General features: G+C 46.5%; 2 protein-coding genes across 5 annotated transcripts in view; one reads left to right on the top strand and one right to left on the bottom strand.

Moving 5' to 3' along the window:
* The first annotated feature begins 2506 nt into the window (after nt 1-2506).
* On the top strand, nt 2507-12606 carry Pea15 (proliferation and apoptosis adaptor protein 15). The gene is made up of 4 exons (XM_048356627.1): nt 2507-2641; nt 8170-8343; nt 10178-10333; nt 10554-12606. Exons 2-4 carry the CDS (start codon nt 8172-8174, stop codon nt 10616-10618), a joined length of 393 nt encoding a protein of 130 aa, XP_048212584.1. The 5' UTR covers nt 2507-2641; nt 8170-8171; the 3' UTR covers nt 10619-12606.
* Nucleotides 12607-13200: 594 nt separating this feature from the next.
* Nucleotides 13201-22752, bottom strand: part of Dcaf8 (DDB1 and CUL4 associated factor 8) — a 52363-nt gene continuing 42811 nt past the window's right edge. For all 4 annotated transcript variants that reach the window (XM_048356621.1, XM_048356619.1, XM_048356622.1 and 1 more), the window contains 4 exons: nt 21355-21485; nt 16826-16945; nt 16206-16322; nt 13201-15346 (listed from right to left, as the gene is read on the bottom strand). In XM_048356621.1, coding sequence (XP_048212578.1) covers nt 15230-15346; nt 16206-16322; nt 16826-16945; nt 21355-21485 — 485 coding nt within the window. In that variant the 3' untranslated portion in view covers nt 13201-15229. The remainder of the gene's footprint in view (nt 15347-16205; nt 16323-16825; nt 16946-21354; nt 21486-22752) is intronic.

Raw genomic sequence — 22752 nt, 5'->3', positions numbered from 1 at the left:
CTTTGGGTTTTTCTGTTTTGCCAGTCTTGGGACTTGACTTCTGGGCTTGGGTGCTATATCTGAGCTGCCTTTTGCTTAAGGTGAGCACTCTACCACTTGAGCCACAGTATCACTTCTGTTGGTTTTTTTTTCTGAGTAGTTTATTGGTGATAAGAGTCTCACAGAGTTTTCTCCCTGGGAAGGCTTTGAACCTCCATCTTCTGATCTCAGCCTCCTAAATAGCTAGGATTACAGGTGTGAATCACTGGTGCCTGGCTAGTTTCTTATTTGTTTGGAGACAGGCTCTCATCATAGCTAGCCTCTCAATATGTAGACAGCCTTCCTCCAATTTGTGATGCTCTTGAGTGCTACCATGTCTGGCCCAACATAATAGTTTTCATGATGACAGTGTAAAGGCAGTCATTGCCTGGAGACTTCAAGGATTTCTAAGTATGGATAAATGAGACCAGAGGTTAAAGAATATTTTATTCTCCACAGACAAATCCAGGAACTACTCCCAGAGAAGATGGACCAAATAGATGGAAACAAAGTATTCATCTAACATGCTCCCATTTAATTAATAGCTAATAGGTAGTATGGATACTAGGTTACTATTATGAAAATATATGAAGAGGCAGGGAAAGTGGCTTAGTGGTAGAGTGCTTGCCTGGCATGCATAAAGCCAGCCCTGGGTTCAATTCCTCAGCACCACATAAACAGAGCAGGAAGTGGAGCTGGGGCTCATGTGTTAGAGCACTAGCCTTGAGCAAAAGAAGCTAAGGGACAGTGCCCAGGCCTTGAGTTCAAGCCCCAGGACTATCCAAAAATTATGTGTGTGTGTGTGTGTGTGTGTGTGTGTGTGTGTGTAGCTTAGCAAGGCACTGGTAACTTACTCCTGTAATCCTAGCTACTCATGAGGCTGAGATCTGAGGATCATGATTCAAAGCCAGCCTTGGCAAGCAAGTCCAAGAGACTCTTATCTCCAATTAACCACCAAAACTTGAGAAGTGGAGCTGTGGCCCAAGTGGTAGAGCACTAATCTTGAACAAAAAAGCTCAGGGACAGCACCCATGACCTGATTCAAGCCCTAGGACCAATACAAAAGGAAAAAAATATGGAGCTTATTATCTAGCATAGGTTAGTGGAAGATGCTGGGCTAAAAGTTCCTATTTGAAAAAACAAAATTTGTGCCTATCCCTAGACTCCTATTTCTAATTCTCAGAAGAATCCTATAAAATAGGTGTTGCCACCCCCATCTTACTGGTGAAGACTGAGTCTTAGGGGAATACTGTGTCTAAGGGAAGGATGGAGCCAGTATGAAGCCACCTGTGGATAAACCATCCAGTTTCACTGGGCCTCAAAGATGAATCAACAAAATAGGTTTAGTTCTTACAACACGAGGCAAATGTAATACGCACGGGAAGGTGAATTATGAAGGGGTGTGAGTCTCAAGGGTGGGTCCTGCTTAAGGGAGAGAAGCAGCAGAGAAGGGCTGTGAAACCCAAAGTAGCAGAAACAGGGCTGCTTCTAGGGGCACTGTAAGCTCCCCCAAGGGAGGAGCTCTTCTAAGTCTTTTGGAGGGGTGCCCCCTAGGCTGGACCAGAGGCAAAATGGAGTGTTACTGAAGGTGTATAAACACTGAGAGTGCTCATGCCTCTTCCCAGGGCCAAGCCTTGCCAGAATTGCAGCAAGACCCCTTATTCTGGAGATGAGGCACAAACACAGATGCTTCCCCATTTCTCCCTTCCCTCTTTCAGTCTGGCTGAAAATCTGGAGGAGGAAAGTCCCCGAAGTAGAGGGGAAGTGAGAGCTATCACACTGGGCCTAGGCAGAGGGGCAGAGCGAGAGAAGACAGCTAAGTGGGACTGTGTTCCTTGTCTATATTTGCATGCTGAGCTCAGGGCTGCTTTTTCTACCCTGATAAACAAAACTGCATCCTGGTGAGGAGGGAAGTAGAAGGAGGGCCATTTAGGAAAGGTGAGAGAAAAACAAGGGAGCTGCTGGCATCACTCTGGCCAGAAGAGCAAGGCTCTGCTTGCCCCAGGACCCGCTACCTCTGCTTCCTGCGTGGACAAGGGGATCATTTGCCTACTAGGCCTCAAAAGAGTTTTGTTTTTGTTTTCCCCAGAGGCCAAAACCCTTCTAATCCCTAAACCCTAATTTCCTCTCCTTACCAGGGGTCTGGGCCACGGGGCCATCCAAAGGTCAGAAAGGGGAAGAAAGTGTCCCATTGAGAAAGAATTAAACGGGAGAAGCACTTCGCAGTTTAGGGGGAGTGGGGGGCCGGGAAGAAGCAGCGTCCCCACTCTGGCCCTCTGCCCAGTGCGGTCCCCAGCCTGAGAGCCTTCCAGAATCCCAGCCACCCCCCACCCCCTACACCGCCCCTCGGCCCCTCCTTCCGCCCCTCCCCCCTCCCGCCGCTGCCCGCCCCCCCGCCCCTCCCCGGCTCTGACATCACCGGCCAGCCGGGTGGGGTGAGGCGGCGCTGGGATCGGGCTCGGGCTCGGCGGGCGGAAGAGGCGGCGGCGGCGGCGGCGGCTGTAGCGGCAGCAGCGGCGGCGGCGGCGGCGGCGGGAGCCGAGGAGGAGGAGGCTCCAGACGCTGCTTTAGGCAACCGGGGACCCGGGAGTGCCCGCGCCCTGAGCTCTCCGCTCCGGAGGCGGTGAGAGGGGCGGAGGGGAGGCGCGTGGCGGGGAGGAGGGGGCCGGTTTGGGGGTCTGGGTTTTGGAGGGGGGGGACACGATCCCGGGAAGGGGGACACAGCCGGCGGGGAGGGGGCGCGAGGATCCGGACAGGTGGCTGCGCCAGCCCCCCCGGGCTCGCACGCTGGAAGTGCGCCCCGGGCGCGCGAGCGTGCGGGAGCCGGCGGGGCTTCCGCCGGGCTCTCCCTCCGGCGCCGAGCCGGACCCGGGCCTGGGGATTCGGACGCAGCCCGCTTCCCGCCCAGCCGGCCAGGCCGGCCGCTCCCGCCCCTCCCTCTCCGCCCTGGCCTCGGCCTCGCCTCCGCCGAGCCCTGACTCAGTTCCGCCGGGACCCTCCCCTCCAGCCCGCTGCACCTGGGGAGAGGTGGGATGCGCGAAAGCTTGCCCTGAGGTTAGTGGGGAGCCAGGGGTGAAAGGCATGGTGTGGCTAACGCAACGCCCACCCCCAAAAAAATTACATAAAATTCATGTCAAAACTGACGGAAGACACAAGCATACCTATGAGACAGCCAGCACACACAGTGACACACACCCATGTGACTTACACATTGTCTCACACACCCCAAATCACACTGCTTCCCACCGCCCACCAGCCTCTCTAGTGGAGTATCCTGGACCATGGACTCCAAGACATCAGTCTTACTGGGAGTGCTGAGCAGAGGACAGGAGGGGCCGCTGCCCCCCCCCAAGTCCGCTTTGAATTTGGGGGCAGCTCTAGGACCGGACCTTGAGGACTAAAGAGCCTGTTCTCTTTGCTAGTTGGGTGATGTCCTCTTGGTAGTTCCAGTGAGAGCTTAGGCTGCTGGGAGTGGCTAGTTTATGTGCTTGAGTGGCCAGGGGATGGAGGAGGGTTTGGAAGGGAGAGGGAGAAAAAAAGAATGAGTATGAGTCAGCCAAGGATGGAGCCAAAGTCAGGAGACAGAATGAGAGGAATGTGTGTGAGGAAACAGACATGGAGAAAGGGACAGAGGGGACAGTAAGGGAACAGAGAAGGAGAAAGTGTAAGAAATTGAGGAGGAGGAGGATCGTGAAGTGTGTTGGAGAGTGGACTAATGAGGCTCAGGAATTAGAGAGGATGAAAGTTTGGAGTTAGGAGGAACACGTTGAATGCATGTCTTGTTTCTCTAAGGTTGTGTGTCTGGCCCCCAGGCTGTCAGAGTGATTAGTGTTAATTACTCTTCCCTTTGTGGTTAAACACTCTGTTGGGGATATTGCCAAGCATGCCATAGACTGCCAGCTTCCCTAGGTGCCTACTTCACTTCGATGACACCTGTGCCCATCATGTGTGCAGATAGTCTTGCATGAAGGTCACCATCTCTCAGAGCCTCACCCACGCGGATACAAATGTTCAGTCAAGGACATCTCTACGAGCCAATAGACAGCCAGCCACTGCATCTTCAGGCCCCTCCCATCAAATTTATTCTGTCTTTTGCAGTAGGGAAGCACACCCCTTCTCTAAGTATTGCGATGGGGACACTGAGTCACAGAATCCTGGAATCCTAAAGTATCCCTGGCTACCACCAAATGGGGTGGGTGACTAGGAAGGGATGTATGCCCATTGAAAAGAACAAAAGAGACAGGAAGTCTAAGGAGAAAAGAAATGGATGAAGAGATGGGAGAGGAAGAAATATAGAAGCAGGCAGCACCATCATCAGATAAGTAGGAAGAGATGGGCTGGTATGAATCACAGCCCTCCCTGCCCTGCTTTACCCAGTGACAGCTGTCTTTGGCTGCTCCCATAGGTGCAGACCTTCCTCACATAAGGGTTTAGCCTCAGTCTTGTTTTGATTCTTGGACTGCTTTAAACATTTGAGCACCCAGATGTTTTGCCCCTCCCCTTACTACCACACTGATCCTGAAACCTCAGGTGATGGAGAGATACTCAACACTGGATAGAAGCACGGGGAAGAAGTCAGTTGATACAAAGGAAATAAATTTATACGGGACTGTTTGATTTGGGGGCGCAGATGTAATTTTTAAAATAGGGCAACCAGACCTTGCTCTTTCCCTTCACACCCCTCTCTCTCCTTGATTACTTCCTGCAACAACTTCGGACATGACTGCTAGGTTTGAATGCATGTGTTCCCTTCTGTCCATAATGCAGGGATCTCCAGGTCCTGGCAGCTGTGTAGAGTCAGCCCTCCCCTCAGCTTTAGGCAGCTGTAGCACATGTGAAGGAAGGGGTAGCAGCTCCTAATCCCCAGGTGTCCTTGTTTTCTGAGGCTGTGGAACTGAATGCCAGGGGGTGGGGAGTGAGGAATGAGATAATCTACCATCTACTACACATTTCTGTTAAAATGCACAGAAATCCTGGTACTGCCACCTCCCCCACAAGTGGATCTGATTTTGCCAGGCTTCTCTAAGTGCCCATAGGGCTTACCTTCTTCCTCCTCTACTATCTACAGAGCACCTATCTCCCAACTATCCTAAAAGGTAATGATCCTTACCTCCTCCTCCTCTCCCCTAGTATCCTCAGTTGAATGGACCTTTGTCAAGGCTCCACCTGGGACCAGCTTAGGAGTGGGAGGAAGGAAGGAAGGTGTGAGGAAGTGGTGAGTAGAGCACAAAATGAGCTGGGAGGGAAGGGGACCAACTTCCTGGCAGCCTGGGCTCCGGTTCCCAGTTCCTGCACTGGTATCCTGTCCCAAGAATGGCCTCCACCCAGGCTGCCTAGTGTTCCTGGGGCAGCCCTCTATACTGCTCCAGAAATATTCATGAGAATATTTCAGAGCCAGAGGGCAGACTTCTCCGTAGGCCTTAAGGAATTCTAAATCTCTAGTGAGGAAAATGACTCAGAATGGAGCCAATTCCTGCCAAGCCCCACCATTGCCAGACCAGCTAGGGACAATAGTTGGTCAGTGTGACTGAGAGCCATGAACAGGAGATTTTACCTCCCCACACCTCACCCCCCCCCCCAACTCCTCTGTCCTTTTCTCTGCTGCCAGTCCAAGGCATGCATAGATGAGATGGCCTCTAGAGAAGTAACCATTGTCTTTTCTTGCTCCCTCAAAGGCCATTTTTCTCTGTTCCTTCTTACCACTCCACACATCCCTTTAATCAAATGTCCTGATAACTGGTAGGGGGCACCCAGAACTGAGTTGCTATAGTAATGGCTGTACCTCTGTGTGGACTCAGTTCATCAGCCTTATCCCCTTCAAGGATTTCTCACTGGCAGCCTTACCCAACCCTGAGCTCCTCCATTCTGTGTCCCCCTTCACTCTGTTGGACAAGAGCCTGTGGTTATATACTTTCTTACACACACACTTGGCTGGTTCAAAACATACATACATCCCACGTGTTCACAAGCCAGTGCACCCACAACCACACATCCAGTGTTGGCACACAGCTCTATTACCAGAACATCCAGTTACATCCACTAACTCCTCCACTCACCTGTATCCACCCTGACAAGAATCAGCATCCATACACAGAATACTGGTACACCTGTCTTCTCCCATCCCCTTTTAAAGGCCGCCTAATACGTTTCACTATTAGAAATCTCCCACTCATGGCCCTCAGCCTTCGTGGGTGGGTGGGTGTGTTACACATATTAATCCCTTCCCGCCTACTTCCCCTGGGATCTGTTTTGTATTCAGAGCCCTAAATCTGAAAAGATTCACACCTATACCCACACATACTTTCCTCCTACAGGACCTCTCATATTTACAAACTCTCCTTCCCTGTGAAAGTAAGGCAGCATGACTAAATCTTGCCCCCTTGTCCAGTTGAGGGCTTGGCCATTGTCTCAATTGGAGCAGTAGTTCGTGCTAGCTTTTCCTGTCCTGCCCCCCACCCTCTTCATCTCTGGACCCTCTTTCCACCACCCCCTCCCACTTGCCCCCTTTTCTGCCCTTGGATTATCAGTGGAGACTGGGTTGGGCTTCAGAGCCTGCTGCTGTGACCTAGATTTCATGGCAGAGATGGTTCCTGGTGCTGACAGTCAGAGAGCATTGTTCCTGGCCCAGCCTGGAAGGACCACCGCTGGGCCCTTCTGTCTGGCTGCACCTGCATTGGGAGTGAGTGTGCCCATGAGTGACTGTTTCTTAGGAGGGTCGTGCTAGACCTGCTGTCCAGCTCATTATCTGTGTCACAGTGCCTGCCACCAAAGGCAGGCTTGTTTATTCTGGTCTTTAGTGAAGGGCTAGCAATAAGGAGGACCTCTGGTTCCACACCTTTTACTGTGCTATTGCCACACCTGTTTCACTTCTGATTACAGCACGTAAGTGAGGACAATAGGATATCAACCTGCTCCCTTTGGTTTGCCATGTTTCAGTCCAGTCTTGGGGGTGATTCATGGGCAGTCTAAGTCAGGTTCATGGCCATCTAGTTCCTTGCCCACTCTGGTCTAATTACAGTGTTGATGGTGTGTTTTACTTTTAAAGCTTTACTTTTCTGACCATGAAAGAAATACATGCTCATTCTCATTCCATGAAAACCAGAAACTTCAAAGGTGCAACCTTCTTTCTTCCTGTCTTAGCCACAGTTCCTGTTTTAGTGGATGGAGGCCTTGAATGTTCTCACCTATGGAGGGAAAATGAAATCTGGACTTGCTCAGCCCCTGATGGGCTGGATAGTGCTAGGATGCTGGTGCTGGAAGGGGTAGCAGCCCCCTTCCTGCTGGACTTTCCCAAAGCTGTATCTAAAACTCCCCTCCCCCTACCACCCCGCCAGCCTGGGAACTGGGCAGGGGGCCAGGGCCAGCCGCTTGGTATTCTTGGGCGCGGGGGCTGCAGGCACAGCACAAAGGCTAGGAGAGAAGGCTGAGAGGGGCCCAGTAACCATCAAGTGAGAAAATGGGCTCCACAAAGGTAGGGGTGGTCCATTGCTTCCCCCTATACCCTAAGCCCTAATGAACCAAGTCATTAGCATGGAGTTTAAGCATGGAGAGGCCAGAGATCCACCAGACCAAGCAACTAGGCATCCAACCAAAATGAGTCATTAGTAGGGTGGTGGGAAGATGAAGTGAGAGGGACCCCTTTGCTTCTGGGGAAGAATGGAAGCTAGACAACATAGGTTCAACCAACCCCTGAAGCTCCTTTGTAGCTTCTCACTGCTGTAGCCTCTCCCTGGTCCTTCTTTTTTGAGTGTTTTGTTTATTTTTTTCTGACAGGGGGAGGGGTTGCAAGTGGGTGGGGCGATGGGGGGGATACTTGGAGACAGCGGGTGAGAAAGTCAGGAGCAGGTTGTCATGGTAACCGCCTCCTCAGTCAGGGGAGCTGTTACCAGGGTTACTGTTGGGGGGGGATGGGGGGAAGGCATGACTTGTCACTCTAGGCTCCAGCCTGGCTCGTAGCTTCCGTGTTTCTTCCTACCTAACCCCATTGCTTCTCCTACATCTTCCTTTTATCCCTCCAGCCCTGCCTATCACTACCCCCATCATCCATGTGCACATGCTCAAGGACATAGTGGGAGATGAGTAGTGTTTATAAAGTGAACCAAACGCTGTCTGGTAAACTCAGTCTCCTCGTTTGTCACCTCTCACCCTCAGTCATGGCCGAGTATGGGACTCTCCTCCAGGACCTGACTAACAACATCACCCTTGAAGATCTGGAACAGCTCAAGTCAGCCTGCAAGGAGGATATCCCCAGTGAGAAGAGCGAAGAGATCACTACAGGCAGTGCCTGGTTTAGCTTCCTGGAGAGCCACAACAAGCTGGACAAAGGTGGGGGAGGGGGCTCTGTTCATTCAGTAAACAGAGATAAGCACAAAGCTCTCCACACATGACAAGGCAGAGTATGAGATGCTGAGAGTATAAGGAGCTCTAGGGCAGTAATCTCTGGACATTTTTCATCATGCTCCTTGTTAGTAAAAAATGTTTTCAGATGCTCCTGTATGTGTAATGAAATATAACATACATGCATGTTATATTTCTCACATGCATATATATTTGCAATACATACATATATACATACAACAGAACATTAAAAAACAATTTAAAGCGGTAAAATTTTAAATAAAAGTTCTAGCATTTTCTTATCTACTTTTAGAGACTGCTGCTTTTGAGGAGAGGAGGGAACTGGATTAGAGCAATCCAATGCAGCTGAGGGCTTTAGGGAAGAACTGGCATTTAAGATGAGCCTACAAGGCAAGTGCTGTTCCTAAGGTAGAAACCAAAGGAGGGCCTGCTAGGTAGAGCAACATACTTGCTTGCAGGGTTTCTGGTATGTTTGAAAAAGCAGATGTTTAGAAGTACTGGCAAGGTAAGTCACAAATGGTAGAGGAAGGGAGAGGATAGATGAAGGAGGAGGTGGGGAGGAAGAGGGAAGAGTGTAGTCATAATAGTCATTGCATAACCTATGGAATTAAGAAAAGTGAGGGGAGGGGTTGGGAGGAATGAGAATAATAGAAGGGAAGACATCCATCAAGAAAAATCGTACTCACGGGGCTGTGAATGTGGCTTAGTGGCAGAGTGCTTGCCTAACATACATGAAGCCCTGGGTTTGATTCCTCAGTTCCACATCAACAGGAAAAGCTGGAAGTGGTGCTATGGCTCAAGTGATAGAGTGCTAGCCTTGAGCAAAGGCTTGGAGGCAGTACACAGGCCCTGAGTTCACACAAACAGTAAATGAATTGTACTCATAAGCTGATATGTTGAATGGTAACACCTTTGTTCAATTAAATAGAAATATAATTTAGAAAAAGAAATACAGGTCTTTGAATGACAGGTATCTGAGGTAGATGACCTAAGAGTCCTGCAGATGTGTTACTCTGACTGTAATGTCAACAGCAGGGATGGAGACCCAAGAAGGGCATATTAAAGTTACAGTATTGCAACTCCCAGGGAACCATGTATAACCTCTTGGAACTGGCCACATCATGGACATCATCCTTCTGGTTGTGTCCATACCTTTTCTCATTTAAAATTTCAAAGCCAAGTGCTGGTGGCTCATGCTAACTACTCAAGAAACTGAGATCTGAGGATCACAGGTCAAAAGCTAGCCTAAACAGGAGAGTCCATGAGAGTCTTACCTCCAATTAACCACCAAAAAGCTACAAGTGAAGCTGTGGCTCAAGAGGTAGAGCACTAAACTTGAGCAAAAAAGGCTCAGAGACAGCAACCAGGCCGTGTTCAAGCCCCAGGACCAACACATGCATGCTTTTTCATTACACCCACAACCTCTTCTGAATTGTCCACAAAAAACCCCCCTTTTACACTACATATGCTGCTGGGAAATTCATCTTGATGCACAAAAAGAAAAGGGTCAGAGGCGCTGGGAATATGGCCTAGTGGCAAGAGCGCTTGCCTCGTATACATGAAGCCCTGGATTCGATTTCCCCAGCACCACATATATAGAAAATGGCCAGAAGTGGCGCTGTGGCTCAAGTGGCAGAGTGCTAGCCTTGAGCAAAAGGAAGCCAGGGACAGTGCTCAGGCCCTGAGTCCAAAGCCCAGGACTGGCCACAAAAAAAAAAAAAAAAGGGTCAGGGTGGATTTGGTGTGTTTGAAAAGCAGATGTTCAGCCCTAGTTCTGACCTGGTCTCCCATCTTCCTCTAGACAACCTCTCCTATATTGAGCACATCTTTGAGATCTCCCGCCGTCCTGATCTACTCACTATGGTGGTTGACTACAGAACCCGAGTGCTAAAGATCTCTGAAGAGGATGAGCTAGACACTAAGCTAACCCGTATACCCAGTGCCAAGAAGTACAAAGGTAAGAGGATTGTTCCATCTATCTGGCCTTTTTTGAGACCAGGTCTCACAACCCAAGCTGGTCTCAAAGTGGAAACCATTCTTTCTTCACCTCAGAGTGCTGGGATTACAGACTGTGTCATGTAATTCTATGAATTCTGGGAATGGAGGTCAATGCCCACTGGATATGCTTGGCATCTCATACAACTTCCATCCTTGGACTCCTCCTTTTCTGCCCCCAGATATTATCCGGCAGCCCTCTGAGGAAGAGATCATCAAACTGGCTCCCCCACCGAAGAAGGCCTGAGCAAGGGGGAGGAGGAAGAAGAGGAAGGTTGGACCTTCATCGGACCATTCCCTTCCCCACCCTCCAGGGAGGGGGCAAGGGCAACCCCCACCCTATATCCACTTACTAACCTGGTCCTAACCCTTACTGTGCGCGTGTGTGTGCGTGTGCGCACGCTCTGGCTGTCTGTCTATGTCTAGCTCATCTAGTTCCTCCTCTACATGAGGGGATGGGAGTCAGGGGATAAGGTAGGGGCATAGTTTCCCCAGTCTAGGGAAGTAGAGGCTACTTCTATGCAAATAGAAACTGGCACATTCTTCCTCCTCTTGCACCCACCCCACCCCCATCTCTAAAGTATGGAAGCAGAAAGGATCTGCATTTTCCTACATTGAGGAACTAAGGTAGTGGTGAGGTATGGGAGAGGTAGGGTAGGTCTAGGAAAGGCAGTAGGGTGGGAAGATTGGGACACTTGATTCCCACCTGGAAGAGGTGAAGGAAAGCCAGAGTAGCCTGTGTTGGACCGGCTAGAGCCCAGTTTCCTGCTGTTCTTCAGGCTGGAGGTCCTTGGTGCCAGCAAGTCCCTTTTTGTCCCCCATCGTGAGTCTAGGATGGGTATGAGCCAGGGATCTAAAGAGAAGACCACTGGATCCCTTCCTGGTTTCAGTGATCGAACCCCATTGGGCAGTCAGCAATGACCCATTCACCTCTGTTCTGGAGAAACTGCTGTAAACATGTACAACTGAGCCTGAAATGGGGATACAGGAAGAGACAAGGTCCTTTTCCACTCCTTTATTCCTTTTCAGACTGTTGGCACATACTGACCCTGAACCTAGAAGGCTAGGGAATGAGATCCTTAGTTTTTAATCTCAACCTGCTCCCATCTACAAAGTCACAATGTGGATATTGCAGACAACTTTCCCTCTCTTTTACGTCTAGAACACCCCAAGCCAAAGAGAAGAGAAGTTGTCAAGTAGTGTTTTCCTTTGCACTGATCCCCACTCCCAATTCAATCTAGGAAGGAACTTGGTAACCTTTCTCACTTGATACCTTGGGCCCCTTGGGCTTGTGGAAGCCTTCTAGCCAAATCACTAGAGTACAATGAGTGACCCCAGCCTCCTGCCTGACCCAAGATGCCTTTCCCTACCCTGACCGTGCTAACTGTGTGTACATATATATTCTACATATATGTATATTAAACCCGCACTGCCATGTCTGCCCTTTTTGTGGTATCTAGCATTAACTTATTGTTGAGGCCAGAGTGGGGGTGGGAGAGAAATGCCACAGTTAAGGGAGTTGCAGTCAAATTGCTACATAGTCCTAATAGGAAACTTTTTTTGTCTTAAATGAACAAATGCCCCCCCCCCCAAATCTAAACCAACAAACATTAAATTCACATGCAAACTCAGAGACTACCTAGAAAAAGTTGAACTTAAGAGCTTTTAGTATGTGGGAACAAAATTTTAGTGGGAAGGAAGGGCTGGCTGTTAGAAGGAGAAAGAAGCCAGACTGTTTAGAAAAAGCACCCTCAACTCCTAACCCAGCCTACAGTACCCGTTCCCTCTGGCCACTGCTGTGGACACCTGCCTTAACACATACACCTCGAGGACTCCACGGTTTTGCCTTAAAGGATCTTCCCAAGTCTCCTCAGCCCTGTCTGGATTCTCCCTTAAGAAAGATACTTTTGGAATTGGAAGGGTGAAAGTGAGCCACGGATTGTCCTATTTGGGATGCTATGTGTATGTGAGAATGAGAGCAAGAGGGGGAATGAAATAGGGGGAAAAGGGAGAAAGATAGGGAGCCTTCTTTATGGGAAAAAAAAAATGGGGAGAAGAGAGACAGGGTTATTTTCATCAGAGTTGAGTAGTTTCTCTGTGGGGGAAAAAAAAAATCTAAGAAGACTAACCTCCCACCCCTTGTATTTGCTGTGAGGTTGCCCCTTCATGTGCTCCTCTGTCTGCAGTGTGCACGGCCTTGTTCTAACCCGGAATAAAGGTGAATGATTGTACTCTGATTCTAGAATTTCTATGATTGACAGAGATGTTGGAGCCTCTGAATGACTGCAGACTGAGAGTTTTATTTATCCTATTCCTTCACTACAACACCAACAGGCGCTTGGAAAACATCTCAAATAATATCCCCAGCCCTAATTCCTAAGTGACATATACAGGGCCTATTCTACTTACAACAACAGTCACCAAGCTATTGTAAGCCAAAACACTGGAACAGGAACCTCTGAGACGACTTCATTTTAAAAAATGTGTGTGTGTATGCCAGTCCTGGGTCTTGAACTCAGGGCCTGGGCACTACTTGTGAGCTCATTTTGCTGAAGGCTAGTGCTCTACCACTTGAGCCACAGCTCAATTTCTGGCTATTTTGGTGGATAATTGGAGATAAAAAGTCTCATGAACTTTTTTGCCCTGGCTGGCCTTGAACTACAATCTCAGATCTCAGCCTCCTGAGTAGCTAGGATTACAGGCATGAGCCACTGGCACCTGGCTGGACTTCATAACATTTTAACATGGGCAGGGGGAAAGGGCAGGGCCAAGTACCTACTTTGGAGGGAATAGAAATAGCATATCATGAATGAATACACCATATACCACACAGAAGACAAAAGTGAGGGGTAATTTTACTGAGAGAATATACAATGAATTTCAGAGTACATAGCTTTCAGCTCACCTAATCACCCCACTAGCAACAAGGACACAAGACTACTCAGTCATCCCACATTCCCTACTTCAGAAAGGAAGTATAGGAGCTAACATGTGGTCCGGAGAGTGCTAGGAAAAGGAGCAGGACAAGAGGAAGAAGTGTCTGAAAATACAGTTTTCTTACTCCTTCCCCTCCTGCTTCTCCTGGGGTTCACAACTGGACCTTGTGGAAGCTATAGATAAAGCAATTGCAGCAAAACCATTTACAGGCATTCAACAGAGACTTTCATACTCAGTGACTGGTGGTTAGGACAGTTGTCTAATAACCAGCCACCAGAATAAATCCTTGGATTTCTGACTTGTTCCTCAGTCCCAAGAAACCAGTACAAGGTATCAAGTCAAACCCAGAAAGTGGTTCCCTTCACTGTTTCATTAAGAAGGGAGTTGGTTGGAGTTAAACAGCTTCAAGAATCCAGCAGCCAGTTACAAGAGGGAGAGAGTGTATGCCTTCTGTCATACACAAGACCAGGAAAGAAGAGCAAGCAATGTGTGCCCTTTCTGAAGTGAAAGTTCAATCATGTTTCAAAGGCTAGCATTTGATTAGAAGAGCAATCTGGTTGAGTGCTAGTGGCTCAGGAGGCTGAGAGTATAATCCTAGTGACTCAGGAGGCTGAGATTTGAGGATCATTGTTCGAAGCCAGTCCAGGCAAGGAAGTCCATGAGACTCATATCTAACCATCAAAAAGTCAGAAGTGGTAGAGCACTAGCTTTGAACAAGTGCCCAGGCCCTGAGTTCAAGCCCTCACCCCCACCCCTCTGCACCAAATAAAAAGCAATCCCAGGAGCTCCCACAAAACTTGAGAAGTAGGAGATCTAAGGTAAAGAGCTGGGAGGAATTTCTTGCTTTTCCCAACCACACCAACACAGGGATGGGAAAAACTAAGGATCCTTCATTCTTGAGCCTCCTAAAACCTAGGAGGTAAGCCCCAAGCTCTAATAGCCATAAATAAAGGGCAAACTACCAACAGCTGTTATTTCTACATCATCACTCTTGATCATTCTTCCTTTAAGTCCCTTTATTGCATTCATAAAGAATATATAGGTATTTAAACTTTGACAATAATTTTAACTTGATACATCCAAGTTTGACTTGCTTTTTAATATATTTATAGATATAAAATTAGGCCTCTTAACAGTGACAGGGACAGAGAGATTGCTGCCACCAAAAAAAAAAAAAAAATAACAGAAGAGGTAACATCCTTCTTATTTTTTGTCCACCTCTGCTTCTCCTCCCACCTCTCCCAAACCTCCCTCACCAAACCCACTTAAGGGATAATGGGATGAAGAGAGGAGAGTGAAGGATACATAATCAAGTGCAAAACACTGTGATAAGTTCAGAGAATGAATGAGGTGGAAAGTGAAGTGTGGGAGGGTTAGGGGCTCTAAGGACTTCCCAGAAAAACAGAATCTTGGGATAGGGTTGCTTGGGGAAAAAACATTGAAACTGTCATAGACTTCTTAAAAACAAAGAAAAAAGGTCAAAAAACCTAAGCCAAAGAGAGAGTGGCATTCCTATCCTCCACTCTGGCCCCTTGGTACTGAACAGCCAGTTGTTCCCACCCACCCACCCCCACCAAAGAAACAAGGGAAGATTAAAGAAAAAGAAGCCCCATTCCTATCCTAAACCAGTTAACAAAACAGATTCTCCCTCACCCTGGGAAAAAGGCTTCAGAGGGAGGCCATTTCTGATGAGTCCTTTGTACCTCTCCATGGAATCCCATTCCAGGGCTCAACTCCCACTTCTAGGGGCTCTCTGTTGATTTGTTCCCCACTGGTCTGTCCTCCTTCTGAGATAGCTTCCTTTCATCTAAACAAAAAGTCCAAAGTGCATGTCTGCTGAATGTAAGGGCCTGGGGCAGGAAGAGTTGCCCAGGCAGGATTGGGTTGGCAGCCCGAGCCTGCCCCTCCTAAGTATGGGGCCTCAGGATGGCATGCACTGCACCCGGTCAGGGCCCTCCTCCTCGTCCGATGTGTCTGAGGAGCTGGGAGACTCATCAGAGTCCGCATCCGTAGCCCCAACCCCAGGTTCTCGCCAGCGCTGTGGGATGGGAAAGCCTTGTTAGTAATTACCCTGGAACAACAAGAAAGTTGTTAAGATACTTACTTACATTTATTTACTTATGAGACCACCTTACTATGGAAGGCTTCAAACTTGGATCCTCTTGCCTCAAGACTCAAGTAGCTGGGATCATAGGCTTAGAATTTTTCTTAAAGGGATAGAATAAATATTTCACACGTGTGAGCATGTGGTCTCTATTACAAATGCTCCACTCTGGCCCTGTACTATGAAAGTAGCCACAGACGTTATAGAGAATAGGTGTAGCTATATTTCCAATAAAATTTATAAGAATGGGCAGCAGGCTGAGAATATGGCTTAGTGGTAGAGTGTTTTACCTAGCATGCATAGAGCCCTAGGTTCAATTCCTCAGTACCACATAAACAGAAAAAGCCAGAAGTGGTGCTGTGGCTCAAGTGGTAGAGTGCTAGCCTTGAGCAAAAGGAAGCCAGGGACAGTGCTCAAGCCCAGAGTTCAAGTCCCAAGACTGGCAAAATAAATAAATAAAAGGGCAGCAGACCAAACTGCCAGTTTGCTGACTCCTACCCTAGACTGTCATAGCATGAGAGTAAACACAGTAGAGACCTCGTTTCTTCTCCATTCCTTCCCTATATTGATCATTGCCTTTATGAAGATAGAGCTCCATAAATATGGCAACAGAAGACAGAGCAGACAACTTTCTACAGTTGGCTCACATAGGAATAGAGAACAACAGATGAGAAACTAAACCAAGGCTATTTGATTCCTTCCTCTTTAAAGTACTGAGGAAGTATGCACTGGAACTTTTTAGCACTCTTAAGAGGGTCATTGCTTTAGGGAGCTCATTCCAACCCCAGCTTACCCGGTGATGGCGTCTCTGTCTCAGATGATGCATAAGGAACCAAAGCATGTGGCTATCAAATAAGTCAGTGTGATGCAAGCTATCTTCATCCCGCTCTCGCTTGTTCTTCTTAATAACCTGAAATGCAAAGATTTGGGGCAGAGAAAGCAATGAATAGATCTTGGACCCAATCACAAAGACTGGTGATGGTGCCTCGATGTGGTAGTGCTGAAATCTTAACACTTAGGAAGCTGAGGCAGGAGGATCAAGTATGAGAGCCTATTGTAAAAAGCAGAGGAATGAGGTTGAAGGTCAATGGTAGTAGTTAGATTCCTAGCACTGGGAAGAAAAAATAAAAATGCTTTCCTTGAGTATTATTAGCCGAAGTAAGAAAGAATGCCTCAGGTTCAGCCAAAGAAGGTTGAAGATTTCAATATAGGATAACTCTCCAAAGATGTTCCCTGTCCCAATCCTACTACCAACTAGAAGCACTTCAAAATTGCCCTTTGGAACAAGTCTAGCCCTACAGAGGCAGATGTAGAGGAAGATGTTAAGAGCTATAATTTAAAGAACTGGAAAAGAAGTTGTTCCTTCCTGTGACAGTGAGGAATGTTAATGGCATATGCCTAAATACCACTTACATCTTTTAACCCTGTCAATTCAGTGGAGGCTTCAGCTGTAGGTGCCCAGATCTTCACGTCATGGTCTAGGCCACTGGTTGCCAGCACAGGTAAGTGAGGGTGGGGCTCAAGACAGTTTACCTGGTGAGGGGAGAAAGAAACCGTTCAGGGGATGTGGGAGTAGTCTTAAAAACCACTCCTCACCTTAAGCTAAATAACTGCTTTTGATCAGGACTAAGGCAGCTGCTAGAAAGGCAGACAGGCCCACCCACTATTAGTCTAGACCGGAGAGCCCCAGAGAAGGCACAGGGGGAAGGGCATAATAAATACCAGAAAGACTGAGTATAAGACTAGGCCCATCTATTGTTTCCTGTGTACCGATCTGGGGTAGTTTCATCCCTACACATAATCCCTTGGACTGGGTTATGCTTACTTCTTGCTTCACAAATCAGTGAGGTTCAGAAGACTTTATTCACTCCAGACTCTAAGACTCTTAATTTCCCTGAGGTTGGAATAAAAACATTCCAGTAACTTTCAACAAGTGTCAAATTTTAAAAATTTTGAAAAGAAGGTCTGGGGGTATGGCCCAAGGGATCAAGCATGTGTCTAGTAACTATGAGGCTCTAAGTTCAAACTCCAGTACCACCCAAAAGAAAAAAAAATTTTTTTTGAAAAGAGCACTACCACTAAGTTTCCAAAGAAGAATCGTAACAATTATATTCATTTAGCACTGTTTACTAATTTGAAGAAGGCCAAGTCTGGGAAAAGTAGGCTGAGCTAGAGACTGCTAGGGAATAACAGAAGCTAAAGCTTGAACAACCTGTACATCCCAGGGACCTGCTCTAAGAATACAATAAACTCAGCTATAGATAAGGCAGCATAAAGTAGGTAATTTCTTGTTGTCGCCACTCCCCAATTTCTGACACTCTTATTCACTGACGAGAAAAAATTATGATGGCAGTCCTTTGGTTTCAATTGGGCAGGGCAGGGCAGGGAAGTTCCCATCTTCACCAGAAGAGCTAGTCCCAAATATAGCTATTAAAGCATTTTGGGAGGCTTTTTAGTCAGATGAAGAGAAGATAAGAAAGGGACCTTGCCTTGCAGCTGCCCTATAGTTTGACAAAAACAACCCTTGGCAAAAGCCTATTAGTTCTCTCTGGACCAACTTCCAGATTTAATTCAGAGAGAGTTAAATGTAAGTGTCATCCTGAGAGCAAAGTAAAAACCACATTTTTTTTCCTCCTCTTATTTCACACTTCATTTAATCACAGTTTATATTTGGGCTCTTTCAAGCAATGCAGGAAGAACATTATGAAACATCAGTAAGATATTCTAAAGCTTGAAAATATTACCAATAGATATGTGACAACTTATACATACAAACCTGAACTTACTCACCCATCTCCTAATAAGGCCTATACTCTGAGCTATCTCTATTCAAACAAGCTGGCAAAATTAAAAGCACAGGGGAACAATTCTTTGGGATTCAGACTAAGGAGAAAGCCAGTAACAAGAGAAACAAGTGAACAAACTGCACATACTACCTGAGTTGGAGCCTGAACAGGGAGCCAAGAGTTTCTTTTTCTTTTTTTGGCCAGTCCTGGGCCTTGGACTCAGGGCCTGAGCACTGTCCCTGGCTTCCTTTTGCTCAAGGCTAGCACTCTGCCACTTGAGCCACAGCGCCCCTTCTGGCCGTTTTCTGTATATGTGATGCTGGGGAATTGAACCCAGGGCCTCATGTATAAGAGGCAAGCTCTCTTGCCACTAGGCCATATCCCCAGCCCAAATGATAACCATTCTTTTTTTTTTGGCCAGTCCTGGGCCTTGGACTCAGGGCCTGAGCACTGTCCCTGGCTTCCTTTTGCTCAAGGCTAGCACTCTGCCACTTGAGCCACAGCGCCCCTTCTGGCCGTTTTCTGTATATGTGATGCTGGGGAATTGAACCCAGGGCCTCATGTATAAGAGGCAAGCTCTCTTGCCACTAGGCCATATCCCCAGCCCAAATGATAACCATTCTTTTTTTTTTGGCCAGTCCTGGGCCTTGGACTCAGGGCCTGAGCACTGTCCCTGGCTTCCTTTTGCTCAAGGCTAGCACTCTGCCACTTGAGCCACAGCGCCACTTCTGGCCATTTTCTGTATATGTGGTGCTGGGGAATCGAACCCAGGGCCTCATGTATACGAGGCAAGCTCTCTTGCCACTAGGCCATATCCCCAGCCCGAGCCAAAAGTTTCTTAGCCAGAGTACCTAATCACTTCACCAAATCTGTCTGAATGCTAGGATTTATCCTGACAATAATATTTAGCAGAGAAAATAGCTCTGGCTTAAGATACTTCATCTATAAGAATGTAAGGAATGAGATAAAGCATCCAAGTGCTCTTAGGGAACTAAGTTGCCTTTTGATATCATCTCCTATTCTTGTCCCTATGAAGTTGAATAGAAACAAAGATAGGACCCCAACACAAGAGTTAAAGAGACCTGGGCAAGGTGGATGATAAACTAAGATCCTTTTGGCTCTAATATTCTATTTTATGCTGTTGAACTGCTTCATAGTGTACCCCAAGGCTGGACCTTCATGATCTCCATTGCTGAATGATTAGAGTAAAATAAAATAGAGGAAACCGAGAACCACATTCATCATCTGGCCTATATGAAGGCAAGAAAAGGAAACACACTTTCAGGAGTAGTCACTCTATTTCTCTTGGTCTAGTCTTTCACAATTTGAACCACTAAAAGCCAGGCTTGGGGTCCACTCATCCCAAGTAGATACTCTTCCCACTTGAGCACCAGGATTAATCACGAAACCCTGGTATTCACTAAGCTGAAAGCAAACTAGCCTTCATACTGCTTTTGGAGAATGGACAAGTGCTGGCCTGGGAAAAGACCTCATCTCTGCATCCCTCTAAAACAGAATGCCTAACTATTACAGAATTATCACTAAGACTCCAATGTTTTGGATTTGCCAACTGCAAATGATTGTAGGGGAAGTATAGGAAGAGTAGGAAATGAAGCAGAGAATGAAACTAGATTTCCAAATTCCTCTCCTCTTGCATTCAATCCATGAAAATCCTAGTCTATATATAAGTCTCAGGTCCCAAAAACTTGAGAAAACCAGAAGAAATTCTGAAAACACTCATATCAAGACAAGAAAAATACAAGAGGGAATGGGATCCAATTTCAAGGAATCATTTTAAATTCTAAAACCATTCTTTGGTAAGCCGCATCAAGTCATGGCTGTACTCTCTGAAGTTCCTCACACATTCGAGGAATGAAAAGGAAGAGAACCCAAGTAGTCTTCCTTAAAAGGCCTCGGGTAACCAAACTACGTTGGCTGACCAGCACAATCTAATCTTCCAAATGTTCTCCTTTCTTCTGTGGTATAAAAACTTTACAGTAGAAAGCTACTGAGCTCTTTTCTAATTCTGGGTGTCAAAGAAAAAAAAAAGATTATATATAGTTAACTAGATACATTTTTCCTTTCCTTTTTTGTTGTTTAGAAGACAAGATTTCACTATGTAATGGAGCCTCAAACTCACAATTTTCTTGCTTTAGCCTTCAAGTGCTAGGATTACAAATATGCACCACTGCATCCAGCTAGATACATCTTAAGAGCTGATGACTCTTCCCTCCTTAACTGGATTCCCTTGTCTTCCTTTTTGCTCTATCCTCACAAAGAATGCCTTTAGAACTCAAAGTATAGCCAGACTGTGATACAATCATGGATTATATAGCAGGCTGCTCAGCTACTCTTAAGGGGAGGGAGGGTTTTAAATAAATAAATGTGTATATATACACATTTATCACAAAATATCCAACATTTGCTTCTTAAGCATAAAATGTATTTATTTCCCTAAATGTTAATATTAGTATTGAATACTATGTTATAAGCAAACCATACTCTGATTCTCTGACTACAAAAAGGTTCCTTTTAACTTTTATATGCTGATCTAGGAATCATCCAAGATCATGCTTACTTACTAAAGGGATAAGAAACAGAAGACATGTCATATCCCTTTAATGAAGGTCTTCTCCATTTAATAAGTAAGCATGGAAGACATTGTATAATGTGGTATGCTATATGTTCTAATGTTTTCTCTTTTGGAAATAAGCCACCCTTAGAAGTAAATTATCTCGGGCTGGGAATGTGGCTTAGTGGCAGAATACTTGCCTAGCATGCATGAAGCCCTGGGTTCAATTCCTCAGTACCATATAAACAGAAAAGGCTGGAAGTGATGCCACGGCTCAAGTGGTAGAGTGCTAGCCTTGAGCAAAAGAAGCTCAGGGACAGTGCCCAGGCTGAGGATTCAAGCACCAGGACTAGCAAAAACAAAAAGGCAGTAAATTAAATCACTCAGGCCAGGAGTTCCATTAAAAAATACCTCCCTCTTTTCAGTAAAACATATTTAATGGGAGCAGAAGAAAATATTCCATCAAATCTCAGCACCTTCAAGGAAGTATCATAGTCACTGAAAATTCTGTCATCCTACTAGAACCTACCTGAATTACCTGAGAAACTAAGGAGCCAGCCAGCTCAGCAGCACACCATACTCACCACACCTCCCTTGTCTCCCTCCATGAACTGAATGATCTGGCAGGATGATTTCTCCCAGAGGAAGATGTGCCCACAGTCACTACCGCTCACCACAAACTCACTCTTGGGGCCATAGAAATTGACACCTTTTACTGAAAGATAAATGAGGAATAAACCACATGGTAGTTGGCATTAAGCCTACAAATATTTACCTCACAGAGAATTTAGCTATTCACCAACTCTGACTCAGCCAAGAGCCAAACAATTCATTTCATTTTTACAAAACGAGACTATGCATGTGTGTGCAATAGACAGTTATAAGATCATACTCGTATCAGAGATTATTTGTGTACATTCTCCGAAAGAGCTCCATAGGCACAGGCACAGGAGTCTGGAGTTCCTGGGCAACAGCCTGCCTCACTTATATTCTACCAGATGACCACAGACCTCACAAATGCCTTCCTTACCTGTCCCAATCTTAATTACTCTAGTTCTGTATACTCCTAGGCAGCAATGCCCTCAGTCAATTATCCCTGATATGTACTTTATTGGTATTTTATCACTGTCTCTTGGGTCATCAACTGCTCTGATTCTGGTGTACGTATATAACACAATTACTTATAAGATCAGGACTCAATAACAACAGGATTATTACCAGGACTCATAACCCAGTTTCACACTCTCGAATTAGTAGAAGCTGTAAAAGCTGGGTGCCAGTAGCTCACGCCTATATTCCTAACTACTCAGGAGGCTGAGATTTGAGGATTGCAATTCAAAGCCAGCCTGAGCAGAAGGTCCATGAAACTTGTATCTTCAATTAACCATGAAATTAGAAGCTGGAAGTGGAGCTGTAGCTCAAGTAGCAGGGTGCTGGCTAGCCTTGAGCAAAAGAGCTCAGGGATAGGCATCCTGGCCACATTATTGGCACACACGCGCACACACAAAAGCCATAAAAGCCAAGAATCCTAACTACTTCCTTTTGTGTGCTTGTAGACTGTATCCAAGTACACATTTCTTCTCTAGTTTTTCATTAGTTCTAGAAGGAAGGTGAAAGTAGCTACTACAATCTACAAGTCAAATAATGAAAGATGCTTGTTAACAATGGTAGGAAAAAAAATAATTACCTGGCTAAATACATTAGAAAAGCTTTCAAAAAAAATGCTCAAGAGCTGGGAATATGGCCTAGTGGCAAGAGTGTTGACTCGTATACATGAAGCCCTAGGTCGATTCCCCAGCACCACATATATAGAAAACAGCCAGAAGTGGAGCTGTGGCTCAAGTGGCAGAGTGCTTGCCTTGAGCAAAAAGCAGCCAGGGACAGTGTTCAGGCCCTGAGTCCAAGGCCCAATTTTGTCCAAGGTAAAAAAAAAATTTTTTTAAATGCTCAAGCTGTACCCAACACCAATTAAATCAGGATAT

The sequence above is a fragment of the Perognathus longimembris genome, chromosome 11, assembly GCF_023159225.1.
Source record: "Perognathus longimembris pacificus isolate PPM17 chromosome 11, ASM2315922v1, whole genome shotgun sequence".
NCBI lineage: Eukaryota > Metazoa > Chordata > Mammalia > Rodentia > Heteromyidae > Perognathus > Perognathus longimembris.
This window is presented reverse-complemented; position numbering and strand designations above follow the sequence as displayed.

Excerpts from the sequence above, each read along its gene's own strand:
- Pea15 (XM_048356627.1), top strand. The coding sequence starts at position 8,172 with ATGGCCGAGTATGGGACTCTCCTCCAGGACCTGACTAACAACATCACC. Across the intron at positions 8,344-10,177 it reads CCACAACAAGCTGGACAAAG|ACAACCTCTCCTATATTGAG; the intron begins GTGGGGGAGGGG and ends ATCTTCCTCTAG. Across the intron at positions 10,334-10,553 it reads CAGTGCCAAGAAGTACAAAG|ATATTATCCGGCAGCCCTCT; the intron begins GTAAGAGGATTG and ends TTCTGCCCCCAG.